This window comes from Ursus arctos, unplaced genomic scaffold, assembly GCF_023065955.2.
Source record: "Ursus arctos isolate Adak ecotype North America unplaced genomic scaffold, UrsArc2.0 scaffold_26, whole genome shotgun sequence".
Lineage (NCBI taxonomy): Eukaryota > Metazoa > Chordata > Mammalia > Carnivora > Ursidae > Ursus > Ursus arctos.
Window position 1 is genome coordinate 4,014,036 of NW_026622941.1, and position 16,808 is coordinate 4,030,843.

Consider the following 16,808-nt stretch of genomic DNA (forward strand, 5'->3'; position numbering starts at 1 on the left):
CTTCTGATTACTGACCATGCAGCAATATTACCTTCTCTACACAAGGTCTTTCTTCATTGTGTTTTTTAAAGCACTACTCAGTAATCCTCTAATCACCTCATTCAAACTCATTCATTCCACGTTTTTGAATACAAATTCTGTGTCAGGCTCAGCAGCAGCTTCCTTTATGACATGATGGATGGGAAAAGTAAAAGCGGAACTCTGTGACTTGGTAGCTGAACTGCCACCTCTGTGACCTTGCTCATCCTCTCGAAGGCCAAGGTGAGGAAAGGCAGCAAGCCCTGTTTTAGTGAATATAGTGGGGTCAGGGACGATAAAGGGGACATAGAGAAGTTACTTAGGTTTGCTGTGTTTTGGTTTTTTATTTCCATTCAAAGAAATCTGTAAATATCAAATAGGGTGGGAAAATGATTTCTTGTAGTGACTGTTTAAAATGTATGTAATTAAATATGGAACCTTTTCAGAGAAGACTACTTACTGTAGCTAATGCAGGACTGCCCTTTCAAAACCTGCCTCCTTTGCCCTTTCGCCACTACAGATGGCATCTCTTTCAACTGCATCCCGTTCAGTTTTAAGAACCTACTCTGTGTCCGGTCCAGCCAGAGCTAAACAAGCAGGGATTATTCTGCTTATTTTATAGTTGGGAATCTGAAGCCCAGATAATGAACTATGTTTAGGGTCACACAGTGAGTGGAGGCTGACACATCGAGGCGACGCTCCGTTCTCCCAGCTTGTGCCAACTTCTGCGCCTCTTAGGTAAACCCACTGTGGAAACAGCTGACCTCGGAATGCTATAAGCGCAACATGCGATAACTTTTGCCAGGATGTTTTGGCGATGAGAAAGGAAGTGGCGACAAGATTTATTGGAAACGAGAGTACATATTTAGATCTCAAATCTTATGGGATATGGATGTTTGAAGATTGTCCATAGGCCGTAGAGAGAGGTAAATGGGAAAAGTTCTTACAGTCTGTAGAATTGGTCTAGCAATGCTCTAAAAACTTGGACTGCAGTAAGGGAGGCTGAAGGAGTTTTGTGCAGTTGGAATGCGAGACCAGAGAACTATGAAAGAGAAAGGGAGTGACTGCTGGAGAGGCTACAAGTGTGCTTTCCGGAAGGCTTTGGTGTCGGGAGGGGCCGCGCTGTGAGGGACCCGGCAGAGGTCTGTGAGTCCTAACATTACAGACCTCTGAAAGCGCTCTGGGTGGTCTCTGGGTACAAACAGCCGGGACGCGGGTAGGCCGCTCCATGGGTGGCGGTTAGGGGGATGGGCCGCTTCTCCGACAAACTGACTTCCCCGCCGCTGGGAGCCAACGCAGCTGACGCGAACACATCCCTCCGCCCCATCCCCGAAACGCGCTCCAGGGACCCAGCCCTACCTAGCGCGTCACCCGAGTTCGGACGCAGGCGCCTTTAGCTCCCGGCGCCCCCGCCCCCTAGAAACCCTCCCGCATCGCCGAGCAGCAGCAATAGCCAATGAGAGACGAGCGGCCGGCACGAGGACCAATAGGCGGTGGCAACAGTGCGGGGTGCGGTTGCTAGGGGGCGGGGCCCGGCTGCCTGCCAGGCTTGCCACCCTAGCAGCGGCGTCTGGGGTTCTGGACTTGGTTGCCACTTCCTGAGCCGCGGGGATGGAGGCGTCGCGCTGCCGGCTCGGACCCCGCGGGGACAGGTCCGACAGGGGTGGTGGCTGGTCTCGTCTCGAGCGGGGCGGAGGGACGGAGTGAGACCGTGGCGGTCCTCCCTGGGAGCTCTGAAGAGAGGGCGGTGGGCTCGGGTCAGGGAGGGAGGGACGGATTTGGCGGCAGGAGGAGAGTCTTCTGTCCCCCACTGCGCGGTGGAGGATCCCCTTTTTACTGGTGAGCGGTAGGAAGCAGCGGCTCTGCTGCCTGCACCGAGAGGAAGGACTTTGTGTTCAGGTCCTTGCTTGGGAAACTCTTGGAGTTTTCGTTGCGAGCTCGTCTTGCTCTCTGTGGGCCTCGCTTACTCAAAATGCGTTAGCACTGCTCTTCACGCACTGCCCGGCAGTGTCGGAACTGAGGTGGATGAAGTCTTTCCCGGGGCTGTCGAAGCGGAAGGTTGTGGGTGATATTTAATCATTTGCTCTAATGCCATTGCTTTTGGCAGGCGGTGCTGAATTCTGGAACGGAGTCCGAGGGCCGAAAGTGCAAAACTATTCTTTTGCTTCTTTCTGCTTTATAGTAATTATCTCTTATTTAGGATCGTTCGTCCTATTTGTAATGTACCGTACCCCCTTGTTTGCTCTCCTCTTTCCTGCCTCCGCCAGAGGGAGAGCCTGGGAAATAAAACAATCCGAAATCTCAGTCTGTCAATTTCTTGTTAGCTAGGTTAATGAAAAGTTAAGGGGGAGCGGCATGAAATCATTGACTTCAAACTTTGGCATTGTCTGAGAATTGAAATCATACACGCCAACAGTGTTCCCCGCTTCTTATTCCATTACCACGGTAAATAAAGATGTAGAGTGTAAGGAGTTAGTCTGATGCTTAGATTAGTAGATGTTTAAACAATTCTATTTAAAAACGGCACAAGGAGGTGTTGGGTATAGAGAACACCCATTTTCCCCTTTCGTCAGATTTTATTTACGTGATAACTGCGATCTGAGAGATTTGTTCACTGCACTTTCTTTTTTTCAAGTTGAGAGAAAAATAACTCACGTTTACCAGTTTAACTATGGAAGTGCTAGGAGGAGATAAAGTTAAAATTCAGCGTCTTTGTTGAATTCAGATGGTGTATGTTCAGTGTGGGCATTCAATAAATTAACTGAATGAATTTATGGCAATAAATTTCTTGGGTACCAGATGTTTGATATATGACTCATGATTTGCGCGGGGACCGGGGGGGAGGGGGGTTTGACTTCGAAACTGAGACCAGGAGGCAAAGTGGTTTTTAATTTATTGGACTTGAAGTTTAAAAGGATAATTTTAAAGTTTTCCCCTTTTTTTCTTCCGAAAGAAAACAGCCCTTTAATTTAAAAATTGACATCAAAGGAGAGTGTGAGTCACCAAATGTTTCTCCTGCCCTAGGTAATATTAAGTGCAGTTTCTATCACTGTTAAACTCAGTTGTTGCTGAGGAGTGGAATGTCTCTTGTATTTTGGCTTCAGATTGTGTGTCTAATGTTTTTGATAAAATACATTGATAGAGTTTTTGGTATTAATACCTTTCCATGTGAAGTATAACATCTGACTTTTAAATTTCCTGTGATTTTTTTTTCCTTTGAATTTTACTATGTTGCCTTTGACTGTTTACCATGAGGCAGATTTCTTTTGAATGGAGTGGAAAAATTACTAACAAACTTCAGGTATTTTTCTTATTTCTGAAATATTTAGTGAAATTTGGAGATGGAATTTGAAACATCTCTCTCAGGAACTTTGTTGAAGGAGGCATTTTTATTATAGATTCCCTGGAGATGACCGTGCCTGGCGGCTAGTGCTGGAACTTGAGCTTTCTCTGGCCTTTTGTCCCTGATAGAGAATTGAAGGTATGGTGAGAGATTTTTTGGTGTGATGCTACCTTGTGACCCAGTTAGACTAAGAAAGTCCTAGTCTCTGATTTATCCGTGCTTTCTCTTTAGAAATATGAACAGTTGTAGTAGCTGGAGGTTATGTGTTGTCCAGGCTTGTTATCCTTTCTCACATTCTCTCTTTTTTGAAGATTTATTTATTTTAGAGAGAGAGAGTGTGTGCAAGAGCAAGCAGGGGGAGGGGCAGAGGGAGAGACTCCTGAAGCTAACTCCCTGCTGAGCTGGATCCCAGGACCCTGACAACATGACCTGAGCGGAAACGAAGAGTCAGCCACTTAACCTACTGTACCACCCAGGTGTCCCTCTCTCTTTTTTGAATGTTTCATCAGATCAACTGATTGTTGGCAAATAGAGACTTACCCAGTGCTTAAATGTCCTCAGAGTAACTAATCCATGACTGCAGTATGTTTGGCAAATATTAAAAGTTCCTAATAACTTCAAACATGCATGTGTTTCTCCAAATGTGAAAACTCCATACAGACCTAGAAAGGAGAGAATCATCTGCAGTAAATTTTCTTTTTTTTGAGATCCTTCTGTTCCAAGCAGACAGACTCTGACATTTTTTGGAATAGTTTTTATTTCTGACTTCGCTTGTTCTTTCCTATGGAAACTCTGCTGTTTTCCCTGCATCTGTGCCCATTGAAAGAAAATGCTAACGTTTGTTCTTACTAAGGGGAAAAGTATGCTTGAATTACTCAGAGGCAGAGTTGAAGTTGCCTTGCTTCTCCATATTTGAGGATTTTAGAACTAGAAGGGGCCTTGTTAATTCCCTTCGTTCTCCTGTTTGAGAATAGTGGAATTATTATGGCTTCTTTCAACTAGAATTTCCTGTGGTCTGCTTTTGCTTTATTTCCTCTGAATCAGCTTACTAGAAATAAGCTCTTAGTTCTAAATCTATTCTGCCTCATCAGACATCCTTATTGTCAGTAATAATGAAGGCTGCAAAATCTTCCTGGCCTGGTTAAAGCTTAAATCCACTTATGACGGAGAGAAGACACGCTGTCCACATGCTGATCGATGTGCTGTCTTTATTTGCTCACTTTAATACCTGCCATGAGGGCTCGATAATGAGGACTGCCATCTCTGTCTCTGCCTTAGAACTTCTGTGAAAACATGGATGATGAGTATATGTCATGTGAGTCACAGAACCCCTGCAAGACCACGGTTCTGAAGAGGGTTATAGTAATACTTTTCTTGTTTATGAGACGGCATTTGCTGTTTTACCACATGGCATTGTGGGAGGTATGGAAACTTTCACTGGGTTCCTGAGTTCTAGTCCTAGTTTTTTCACTCTTTGGCAGTGTGATCTTAAGCCGCTCGTCTACTTTTTTGGCTTCAGTTTTCTCCTCTGGAAAATGAGGGCTTCTTTGGATTCCCTTGGTGATTTATAACAAATTAATAAAATGACATATATATTTTTAACAGCACATGGCTCAAGTTTCAAAAGATACAAAATGATATTCAGTGAAAATTATGTCTTTTCTTACTGTCTCCATGTCACCTTGTTCATTCATTGATGGACATCTTAGGGGCCTTCCAAAGATATTGTGTTAAATAATCTATAAATACTCCTTTCCCACTCCCAAAATTTGATGCTTTTGAGTTTTAGGGTAAAATATAATATTCTAGGGCACCTGGGTGGCTCAGTTGGTTAAGCGTATGTCTTCGGCTCAGGTCATGATCCCACAGTCTAGAATCGAGTCCCACTTTGGGCTCCCTGCTCAGCAGGGAGTCTGCTTCTCCCTCTGCCCTTCACCCCACCTGTGCTCGCTCTCTCTCTCTCTTAAATAAATAAATAAATAAAATCTTTTAAAAAAATAAAATGCTCTAAGCCCTGATATCTACTTTCATCATTGATAGGAAGTGTTTTTAGAATATAGTTCCTGCGTTTTTTCCTGTGGTAATTAAAGTATAGAAAATAGGACTGTAAGAAGAAAACGAATATTATTTTTCAGACAAGCTTCTAGAAGAATAAATCTTGCTATTCAGCTTTTCAGGAAGAAACTTCAGTACATCTATAGTTTGCCTTTGATTTTAGGTTTTAGAAGGCAGCCAGTTTAATAGAGGATTGACTTGTTTCCCTATTGAAACATAGTGTACTTTTGTTATGGCAATGCCATATGAGCTAGAGATAAAGTAGAGAGTTTTTTGGCTGAGTTAAGGTCTTAAACTGTGTTGTTCCAAAGGGAAGATTTGTTGGGAATAAATGATCAGTAATAAGGCTTACATTTAAGTATCCTTTGCTGCGTTCACAGTGTGTCACTCATTTGATCTCTTTCGAGCTTCATCGCTCCCAAGAAAGCAGGGCTGGTGTGATCTTCGTTTTATAGACGGGGAAGTTAAGAATGAGGAAGGATGTGATATACCTAAGGTCACATGACAAGTAAATGATGCAGTCAAAAGTAAAATTCAGAAGTAAAATCCAGGCTTTTGACTCCTCTACCCCCCCCATAGATATTATCAAAATATCTATTCCAAATATTCTGGATGCCATTTTTACAAATAAATGATAACAATGGGTACTGATTACATTCTAATTATTTTTAGGATGAGCAGTTGAAGAAATCAGACATTTTAGCGAAGTATTAATTTCATCCAAGGGAAAGGGAGTAGAAATATTTCTTTGGTATTGTTAGGCAAACAAATGCACTTTCATCTTTATCCAAGAAATAGAAGGGGAATTAAAAACATTCCCGAAGAGAGAAATGTAACCCTGAGGAAAAGAGAATCAGGCAAAAGGTAGAATCAATCTAGTTTCTGAGTAACATCTTTTTTAAATCTAGAAAGAAGGAATGAATTCTTTGACTTCTGAATCAAATTATACATTTAAAATAACCTTTCTGTTTGGTTCACTCAAAAGAATGTTTTTGCTTTTACTTTGTGGAACATGCAAAATGAAGACGGGTTCACTCTAATTTTCTTTGCTGCATTATTTGGGGCCAAATGAATGATTAAATCAGTTACCAACTTTTCCTTCTCATTGCCTCTCTCCCCCCAAACAATTCTCCTTTCTTTCTGAAGGAAAGAAATGGGTCCACTAAATGGGCCTCTTAGGAAATGGATTTTCATTCCCTAGCTTGAATTAAGTTAGTCCCAGATTGTGGCAGTCATTCAAGTAGAAGACGGCTGAGCCTAGAATACTAACATTTGTCCTCAGATGAGGAAGGATGGATTTCCAAGGAGTCTTTTCTGGCAGTTCTAATTTGATCTTCATGTGCCTTTCCCAGAAGCAGTGTTTTGTTGTAGCCAGAGGTGTTCTTGGTGTCTCAGTACATGTGAAAACACAGCCTTCCAGTACTGACATTTGGGATTGGGGCAAGGGGAATCTATTTGTCAATTGACTTAGCGAAAATTACTCTATTAATAGCTATTGCCTCAGCTACCTGACACTGGAATCAGTTCCAACAGTGAAATCTGATGACTCCTGATCAACTGCTCCGATAGGTTTCTTCAGAATCCACTCACTGGCTTAGAAATTCTGCTACCTGGGGCGCCTGGGTGGCTCAGTCAGTTAAGCATCTGCCTTTGGCTCGGTTGATGATCCTGGGGTCCTGGGATCGAGTCCTGCATTGGGCTCTTTGCTCAGTGGGGAGTCTGCTTCACCCTCTGCCTGCGCTCCCCCAGCTTGTGCTCTCTCTCTCTCTCTCTGACAAATAAATTAAAAAAAAAAAGAAAGAAAGAAATTCTGCTACCTAATAATACCAAATGAACTGGCATTCTGACTGAAAAGATTCTTGGCAGACTTACTGAAATACAGTAGTAGTGAAATCCCAGACTCCGCTGGCCATTGGAGTGTATGTGGTCAGTGGTGCAGTTTAGCATGCTGAATTGTTCCACTTGTTGGCTATTTTGAATAATGCTGCTGTGAACATTAGTGTCCAAGTCTTTGTGTGCACATATATTTTCATTTCTTTTGCGCATGTACCTGAGTGGAGTTGTTGGGTCATGTGGTAAATGTTTTACAACTTGAGGAACTAGCAGACTTATTTTCCAAAATGGCCGCAACATTTTACATTCCGCACAGCAAGGTGTTGGGGTTCGTTTCTGTACATCCTCGCCATTACTTCTTTTTGTCTATCTTTTTTATTATAGCCCTCCTCATGGATGTGAAATACCATCTCATTGTGCTTTTGATTTGCGTTCCCTTAATGGTGATTAATTGAGTTTTTTTATGTGCTTATTGATCATTCCTATATTTTTAGAGAAATATGTTTGTTTACTTTGCCTGTTTTTAAATTGGGTTGTCTTTTTATTACTTAGTTGTAAGAGTTCTTTATAGGTATTTTGGATACAATTCCCTATCAGATAAATGATTTACAGATATTATCTCTGTCAGTGGATTGCCTTTTTCCCTTTCTTGATGGTGTTGTTTGAAGTATGAATTTATTTTATTTTGCTAGAGTCCAATTTATTAATTTTTATCTCTTTTGTTTTTGGTGTTGTACCTAAGCAGTCATTGCCTAGTCCAAGTTTACAAAGATTTAGTTGGATGTGTTCTTCTAAGGTTTTTAAAGTTTTAGCTCTTATATTTAGGTCTTTGATTCATTTTGTGTGTGCTATGAGGTAGGGGTCCAAATCCTTTGCATGTGGATATCCAGAACCATTTGTTGAAAAAACTATGTTGAACCTATTTTTAAAACTGAAGTGTCACAGCCTACTTTCCAACTTCCTGCCTCTAGATCTACCTTTTTAATACCCAAAGTATTATTTTCATAAATGTATCTTATTGCTCACCTGTTGACAGACATTAATATTATCGTGGGGGGTTCTATTGAAAACAATGAAAAATAGCATCCTCGTTACATGTATCTTTATATATTTGGCCTAGTATTTTGTAAACTTTGTATGTTTGGGGATACAGAGTTTAATTTTAGTAGAGGCTGCTAACTTTCCCTCCAAAAAGGTTATAAACTTTTTCTTCACAGACTATGAATGCTCGTGTTAAAGTGGAGAATTACCACTCATTCTTGTTGCTCAGTCCCTTATATGTACAGATTGAGTACATAGTAGGCACTTCGTAAATATTTACAGGTGTTTAAGATGAGGGTAAAGTTGAGGGGCTACCTGCAATTTGGTTTAGAGTCACTTTAAGCTGGTCATTGAGACAAAGAATATAAAGCCAACTAACGCAAAATTCAACAACTAAAAGAAAATTTACATATGAAAGTAGAAACAAAGGTAGCCAAGATTATGTAGGTAATGTTCTTATATTCTTTACAGATGAAACAAAGCATATTATTTGTGGAATCCAAGATGTTTACTGACAGTTATGATAGGGAATTGCTACAAAAACTGTTCCGGAAGTATATAATAAGAGAAATTTTGATTGCCAGGTATGAGTTGTAGTTAGCAAAATATAACTGAATGTATGATGGGAAGATGTAGCACCTTGGAGGTGCTAGGTTATTAGTCATCATTTGTGTCTCAAATGTGATTTGGTAAGAGAATTATCAGTACAGTAAGTTCAAATTTAAGAAAGTATTTAAAAGTCACTGCTTCCAGCTTTTCTGATGTGGAATAATGATCTCAGACTGACTAATCTTGGCCAACAGAACTGAGGTCAGCTATGTGATATAGATGATACTATAGTATAATGTGAAACATTGTCCCCGTTAAGCTCGTAACTGACAGAGGAAATAAAGGAGAAAACCAAAGAACAGAGCAGAAGTCTCTATCATCTCTGGTAATGTGTATGCCAGTCGGGTAGGTACTATTTTATTAAATCTGTGAAAGGTACATCCACAGTTTTAAACTAAAAATAAAGTTGTTTTTTCTTTAAGAAATGATACTAGGTTTACAGTAACTTTTGTTCAAATTATTTCGCATAGTTAGGCAGTGATCTTTTATCAGTTTCTTCATTATTTTCCATAGCCATACAGCTATAAAATGGAGACGGTAATATCTAATTTTTACCTACTTTGGAAAGTTCCAAAGTAAGGGATGATGAATTAGAGTATTTCTTTAAGGCATAAGTCAAAGGACTTTTTTAAATCTAACTTTAAAATTCATTTGTTTATCAGACATTTGTTTCACATCTTCCATGTTCTAGACATCGCATGCCATCAGCAATGCTGAGTAATGTTAGAAAGTACTGATGTTCGTTAAGTTTCTTTTGTAATTTTGCTTTTCTTTTGAGTGCTTGAAGTTTGTCTCAAGAGTCGTAAAAGAAATGACTATGCATGTCGCTGAGCTTAGCAGAGGCACTGTTTTGGCAGCTGCTCTGTTGTAGTGAAAGCAAGAGAAGCCCCAGGGAAGTGTGGAGTGGGTCTCCTGACACCACAGCTATAGCAGAAATGCCCTATACAAGACTGACGTATATACATTTAGCTTCATTACCCACAAGCTTACACTTGAGCCAGAAGTGTGCGCATACTCCCTTAATAGATCCCTCCTGAAAGTGCCAGCTATCTTCCTAAAACTGAGCATGTTGCTCCTGTGGGTGTTCTGGGGGGTTCATGTTGCTAACCAGGATAATGGCATCAGTTTTGATTTCTAGTTGAAAAGTAATTAACAGAAGTTCTCAGGGTTGTGAATTCAATCCCCACATTAGGCATAGAGCTTACTTAAAAACAAAACAAAACAAAAAAACCATTAGGGCCACCTCGCAGGCTCAGTTGGTAGAGCATGCGACTCTTAATCTTGGGGTTGTGAGTTAGGGCCCACACTGGGTGTAGAGATTACTTAAAAAATAAAAATAAAAGGGGCGCCTGGGTGGCTCAGTCAGTTGGGTGTCTGTCTTTTTGGCTCAGGTCGTGATCTCAGGGTCCTGGGATTGAGCCCTGCATCAGCTCCCTGCTCAGCAGGGAGTCTGCTTTCTCCCTCTCCCTCTGCCCCTTCCCCTTGCTTGTGCTCCCCCACTCTCTCTCTCTCAAATAAATAAATAAAATCTTTTAAAAAATAAAAAAATAAACAACAAATCAAGTCTTTTTTTTTTTTTTTCATTTTAAAATGCAGCCATTTAAGAGCCTTCAGGTGCTTGTGTCGGCAGCACATCTGCTCAGAGCCTTCAATCATATTTCGAGTAAGCACATGTAGCAATTAGTGGAGATCAGATAAGTGTGCTTATAACTGAGACACTGGGTTGATTAATACATAGCAGAACATTGCTGGCTCCTATATTGATTTCAACCATTTATAGTTTCAAATTGTTTTATTCTTAGTTACATTTAATAGGCTAAGAAGTTGACTTTTAACATATATATTTTAAATGTCTTTACATGGTACTGTTATGAAAAAACTCAGCTTTTTCCTTTCTAGATAGGGGAGAACCCAGTGCTTTCCTACAGTGTGTTTCTTTCCTGCTATGTGTTTCTTTCCTGTTTGTCTCCTTAACTACTCACACAGAACACTTCACTTCTCTGGTCCCCAAATGTGTGGGGTTTTTGTCCCCACAACAAGCAATTCTCTGTGACACCAGCTGGGTGTCCTACAATTCAACTCAACTCTGATATTATCTACCCAAGATAGGTTTGGATCCTACAGGTTAAGGGCTTGGTCCCACAAGACTGCCCCTCCCTTGCTACCCTCATTCTTCAGATGTCATTCGCAAGCCCGGTTATCACCTGTGCTTCTGACCCAACCGGCTACAGATGATAGGTTCCAAAGATTCCCTCCTTGGGTTCAGTTAATTTGCTAGAGCAGCTCACAGAACTCAGGGTAACACTTAACGTTTAGCAGCATATTAAGAGCAGCCAGATGAAGAGATACATAGGACAAGGCCTGGGAGGGTCCCAAGCATAGGAACTTCTGTCCCCATGGAGTTGGGATGTGTTACCCTCCCGGTGTGGATGTGTTTCCCAACCTGGAAGCTCTCCAAATTCTCTGCTTGTGGGATTTAATGGAGGCTAAACTCTCTGCTTGTGGGATTTAATGGAGGCTTTATCAGATAGGCATTATCAATCATGAATTTTATGAATTCCATTTTCAGCCCTCCCTTTTCAAGAGAATGAGGGGTGGGGCTGAAAATTCCAAGCATCTTATCATGGTTTGATCTTTCAGGTGACCAACAGGTACAAAATTCAAAAGGATTGAAACAGTACGTAATGAAAAGTAAGAATGCTTCCCTTTCCCCTGCCTATTTAGTTTCCTCCCTGAAGGCAACACTGGCAGATAAAAGATGTATATATTTTTTTCTCATAAATGGTAATAAATACTCCCCAATTTTCTGTACCTTGCCTTCTTCAATTAGTAAAACATCTTGGAAACTGTTCCAAATCAGTATCTCTGTATTTCTGTATTTTACTCATATCAGTGCTTTTTTTTTAAACAGCTGCATGGTATTCCATTGTACAGATATGGTATACTTTATTTAATCAGTCCCTATTGAGGAACATTAAAGTGTGCTATCTTGCTTTTACAAACAGTGCTACAGAGTCATGTAAAGTTTATAATCATATGGGGCACCTGGGTGGCTCAGTTGGCTGAGCAACCGACTCTTGATTTCAGGTCACGCTCTCAGGGTTGTGAGATCTAGCCCTGTAGGTTAGGCTCTGCGGCAGCCTGCCTTGGGCTCCCCACTGGCTGTGAAGCCTGCTTAAGATTCTCTCTCACCCTCTCTCTCTCAAAAAAAAAAGAAGTTTATAATCACATTGGACAGTTGGCTAAAGTTGGGAAATCATAAGTTAATAAAGAGTATAAATTTGCCTAAAGAGTTTCTCTGAGTGTAAGTTGCATTCATTAGTAGATCAGAAATTTTATATTTCATACCAATGTATTTTTAACTTTTCAGAAACTAATGTTAGAGCAAATAGGTGATGATTATACACAATTGAACTTACTTGTTGAGAGTAAAGATATAATGAAACCCTGGGAGCTATTGGAAGTTAGAGTGGAGAGAGGTAAAGAGTGGGACTTGTGTTTATTACTTTTTTTTTTCTTACTTCATTGACACTATTTCTGATAATTCCTTGTGGAAGTTTCAAAGTAAAAATCACTGCCTCCTCTTTGATGAATTATACTACCAAAGGCCTTACATTTTATTTGTAGCTGCTTAAATGTATTGAGTGCCCATTATTATTTTATAAGTAGTAGACCATTTTATTTTGACACAGAGGTTTTCTTTAACATCTATTGTTAGTGTTATTAATTAAATATAAGCTATTTTGAGCAGTAACTATATCTTTAACTCTTGCATAACACATAGACAAGGTAGAGATTCAGAAAACAATACAGATTTAATGTGTGCATTCTATGTACCTGACACTATTCTAATCATCTTATTAATTTGTTCAAATCTTATATAGTCATGTGAGATGATTATTATTATCTTTCTGCTGTGCATGGTAGGCAGAGGTTAAATGACTTGTCTGAGAGAGAAAGTAAAGGATCCGGGATATTAAAAAGCCAGGGAATCTGGATCCAGAGTCTATAAAGTTTTCACTTTACTTTGATTCTTAGATGTTTTATGAGATCATTATTATTATCCCTTTTGTTAGGGAGGGAAAATGTAGAAAAGTAAAATTGCCCAGGCTACGTTTATGGAAGGCCTAAAGTTAATGCTCTCCCTTTAACGGTATTGCTAGGCAAAGATGCTAGGGGGAAGAGGATAGATTTTATCTTCTGGACTTTGAATGGCATGGCTGTTGAGCAATCACTGGTTTGACTATGGTTAAGACAGCAATTGATATGTTTAAGTAAATTGTTCTTGTCCTTTGTATTTATTTTATCTGTCAACATAGTGGATTTTTTATCTTTACATAACAAAACAACTCACAAATGTGTTTAAAAATAAAATAGAATTGAGGTAGCAGGAAACGAGAATGATTTTTCACTCTGCTCTGCAGAGAGGGGTTGTATTACGTGTCCCTGTCTGCGCCAGAAGAAACTTTCCAGGAGTCAGGAACATTATGGTCTGCTTCACTTATTGAATTTCACTGTTTTTAAATTCAATTTTAGGATTCTTGTAAATATATTGCAGTCTTGCAGTGCTCTTTCTTTTTTTTTTTTTTTTAAGATTTTATTTATTTATATGATGGAGAGAGAGACAGCCAATGAGAGAGGGAACACAAGCAGGGGGAGTGGGAGAGGGAGAAGCAGGCTACCAGCAGAGGAGCCCGATGCGGGGCTCAATCCCAGAATGCTGGGATCACGCCCTGAGCCAAAGGCAGACGCTTAATGACTGAGCCACCCAGGCGCCCCAGTGCCCTTTCTTTTTGATATTTTGTCGTCTGACATCCCATAGAAAGGGATGAAATTCAGAATAATGTTGATCATTGAAAGAATTAGGAAAAAATGGAAGGAAGCCTCAAGAAACAAAGAGCAGGTACTATATTTGGGGGGAAAGACTCTCTTCATTGGTGTTAGTAGAGGTCTGATATTTATTAAAGTAAATTGTTGCTGAACAAACTCCAGGGATGTGGGTAAAGTGGGAACTTTCGGGGGTGGATACATGTGGGGAAGGAAGTGCTTCTCTGATCCCTTTTCATTGACTTTTCTGGTCTCTGATTCATCTGCATCTTTTCAGCAGTTTATCAGTTCACACCCATATTCGCATTTATACATGTTTATCATGTGCATATAAAATAATATATATAGTTTATCAGAATTATTCTGATTTATGACAAATGCTGTATATAATCTCACAGGTACACATGCCATAATTCCTTGGCAGTGGAAAATGAGGAAGTGAAGGATTTCACAATATGACAAAATATTATGACTCAGTGATTGAGAATAAATGTATTAAAATTTCTGGTGCATTCACTTGAAAGGCATATGGGAAATTTAGGCTTTTCAAAGGAGTTCTAGAGGAAACATTTTTAAAGGGAGTTCTATTTTGAAACGGTCTTTAAAAATATGGAATACAAAACATTACTTCGCATTGGTTGATGGTATAGTTGAAGGGTATGCCAAAAGGGTGAAAGGCAGTGTCTTTTCTCCTACAGAAAGTTACCTGTTTATGGAGTGTTTATATGCATCCATATACTTTTTTTAGATCTCAACTCTGTCCTTTCTAAAAGAAAGTTTGAGTTAGAGATGGCAGTTGTAACTAACCTCTCAAATGGTGTCAGTATCAGCTTTAGGTGTCCTAGTATTCTTGGTCCCAAATAAAATGTAAAGTACAATATCTTTTCATATAGTGGTTGAGAGTATAAGAATTGGAACTAGATTTCCTGGGTTTGGATCCTGGCTTTGCCATTTACTGATTATGGGACCACATAACTTTTCTGTGCCTCAGTTTCCCCAATGTAAAATAGAAGTTGAATTACTTTACTTCAACTAAATAGCCTATATTGAACTCAGATCTCAGATGTCTCAGAGCCAATTAAAAATCCCAGGAGAGTCTGACTACTTCCACCTATATCAGGTGTCTACCCCAGTCTGTTGGTTTATGGCCATGGAGACAGGCCTATCCAGAATAAATAAGCTGTATAGACATGGTCCAGACTATTCCATCTTGTCAGAGATAGGGGATTATTTTGGACAAGTAAGAAGCTTAAAGGCTACTATTGATACTATCTTTTTTTTTTAAATTAATAGACTTTATTTTTTAGAGCAGTTTTCGGTTTATAGAAAAATAAATGGAAGTACAGAGAATTCCCATATAGCCCCTCACCCACCCCCCATTTCCTCTATTATTAACATTTTGTATTAGTGTGGTACAGTTGTTATAATTGATGAGCCAGTATTGGTATGTTATTATTAACTAAAGTCTGTAGTTTACATTAGGATTCACTCTTTGTGGGTACATCCTGTGGGTTGTGACAAATGTATAATGGTATGTATCTACTATCACAGTATCATACACAATACTTTCACTGCCATGAAACCCTCTGTGCTCTACTTACTCATGTCTCCACAGATCCTTTTGTTGTTGATTTTATTTTTTTAAAATCCAAGTATAATTAACATAGTGTTTTGTTAGTTTCAGGTGTACAATATAGTGATTCAGCAATTCTATACATTTCTCAGTGCTCATCATGATAAATATACTTAATCCCCTTTATCTATTTCACCCAACCCCCCATCCACCTCCCTTCTGGCAACCACCAGTTGGTTCTTTTTGTTGTTCATTTGTTTTGATTCTTTTTTTTTTTTTTTAAGATTTTATTTATTTGTGTGTGAGAGAGAGAGTGAGTGCGTGCCCAAGCAGGGGAACTGCAGGCAGAGGGAGAAGCATTTTTCCTGCTGAGCAAGGAGCAGGATGCGGGACTCGATCCTGGCACCCTGGGATCATGATCTGAGCCAAAGGCAGACGCTTAACCGACTGAGCTACCCTGGTGTCCCATTTGTTTTGATTTTTAACTTCCACATATGCGTGAAATCATATGGCATTTGTCTTTCTTGAACTGACTTCACTTAGCATAATACCCTCGAGGTCTGTTTTTACTATCTCTCTAGTGCTGCCTTTTCCAGAATGTCATAGGGCTGGAATCATATAGTATACGCGGCTTTTTTAGATTGGCTTCTTTGGCTTATCAGAATACCTTTAAGGTTCCTCTATGTCTTTATGTGTGTGCGTGTGCGTGTGCGTGTGCGTGTGTGTGTGTGTGGTTTGATAGCTCTTTTCCTTTTATCACTGAATAATGTTTTATGGTATGGATGTCCAAAGTTTGTTTATCCATTCACCTATTGAAGCACATCTTGGTTACTTCCAGCTTTTGACAATTATGAATAAAGCCGCTATAACCACAATGAAAATATTCATGTGCAACTTTTTGTGTGGACAGAAGTTTTCAACTCATTGGGTAAATACTAAGGAGCACAACTGCTGGATCACATAATGAGAGTAGGTTATAGTTTTGGAAGAAACTGCCAAGCTGTCTTTCATAGTTGCTGTGCCATTTTTGCATTTCCTCCAGCAGTAAATGAGATTTCTTATTGCTCCACATCTTTGCCAGCATTTGGTGGTGTCAGTGTTTGGGACTTTAACTATTGTAATGGGTCGGCAGTGGTAACTCGTTCTTTTTTTTTTTTTTTCTTTTTTTAATTTGCCATTCTATAATGGCATATGATGTGGAATATCTTTTCGTATGCTTATTTGCCATCTGTATATCTTTGGTGAGGAGTCTGTGTGGGTCATTTGCCTATTTTTTAATTGGCTTATTTTCTTACTGTTGATTTTTAAGAGTTCTTTGTGTATTTTGGATAGGACTTCTTTATCAGATATGTGTTTTGTTAATGTTTTCTCTCAGTTGACATTATTTTTCACCTTCCCTGGCCTCAGCTTTTCTTTCTTTCTTTTTTTTTTTTTTAGAATTTTATTTATTTATTTATTTATTTATTTATTTATTTATTTATTTGAGAGAGGATGAGAGTGAGAGAGCAC

General features: G+C 39.6%; 1 protein-coding gene across 2 annotated transcripts in view; it reads left to right on the plus strand.

Moving 5' to 3' along the window:
* The first annotated feature begins 1,539 nt into the window (after positions 1 to 1,539).
* TULP3 (TUB like protein 3) overlaps positions 1,540 to 16,808 on the plus strand; it is a 68,927-nt gene continuing 53,658 nt past the window's right edge. For both annotated transcript variants that reach the window (XM_026502669.4, XM_026502670.4), the window contains exon 1: positions 1,540 to 1,670. In XM_026502669.4, the coding sequence (XP_026358454.2) occupies positions 1,630 to 1,670 (41 nt within the window). In that variant the 5' untranslated portion in view covers positions 1,540 to 1,629. The remainder of the gene's footprint in view (positions 1,671 to 16,808) is intronic.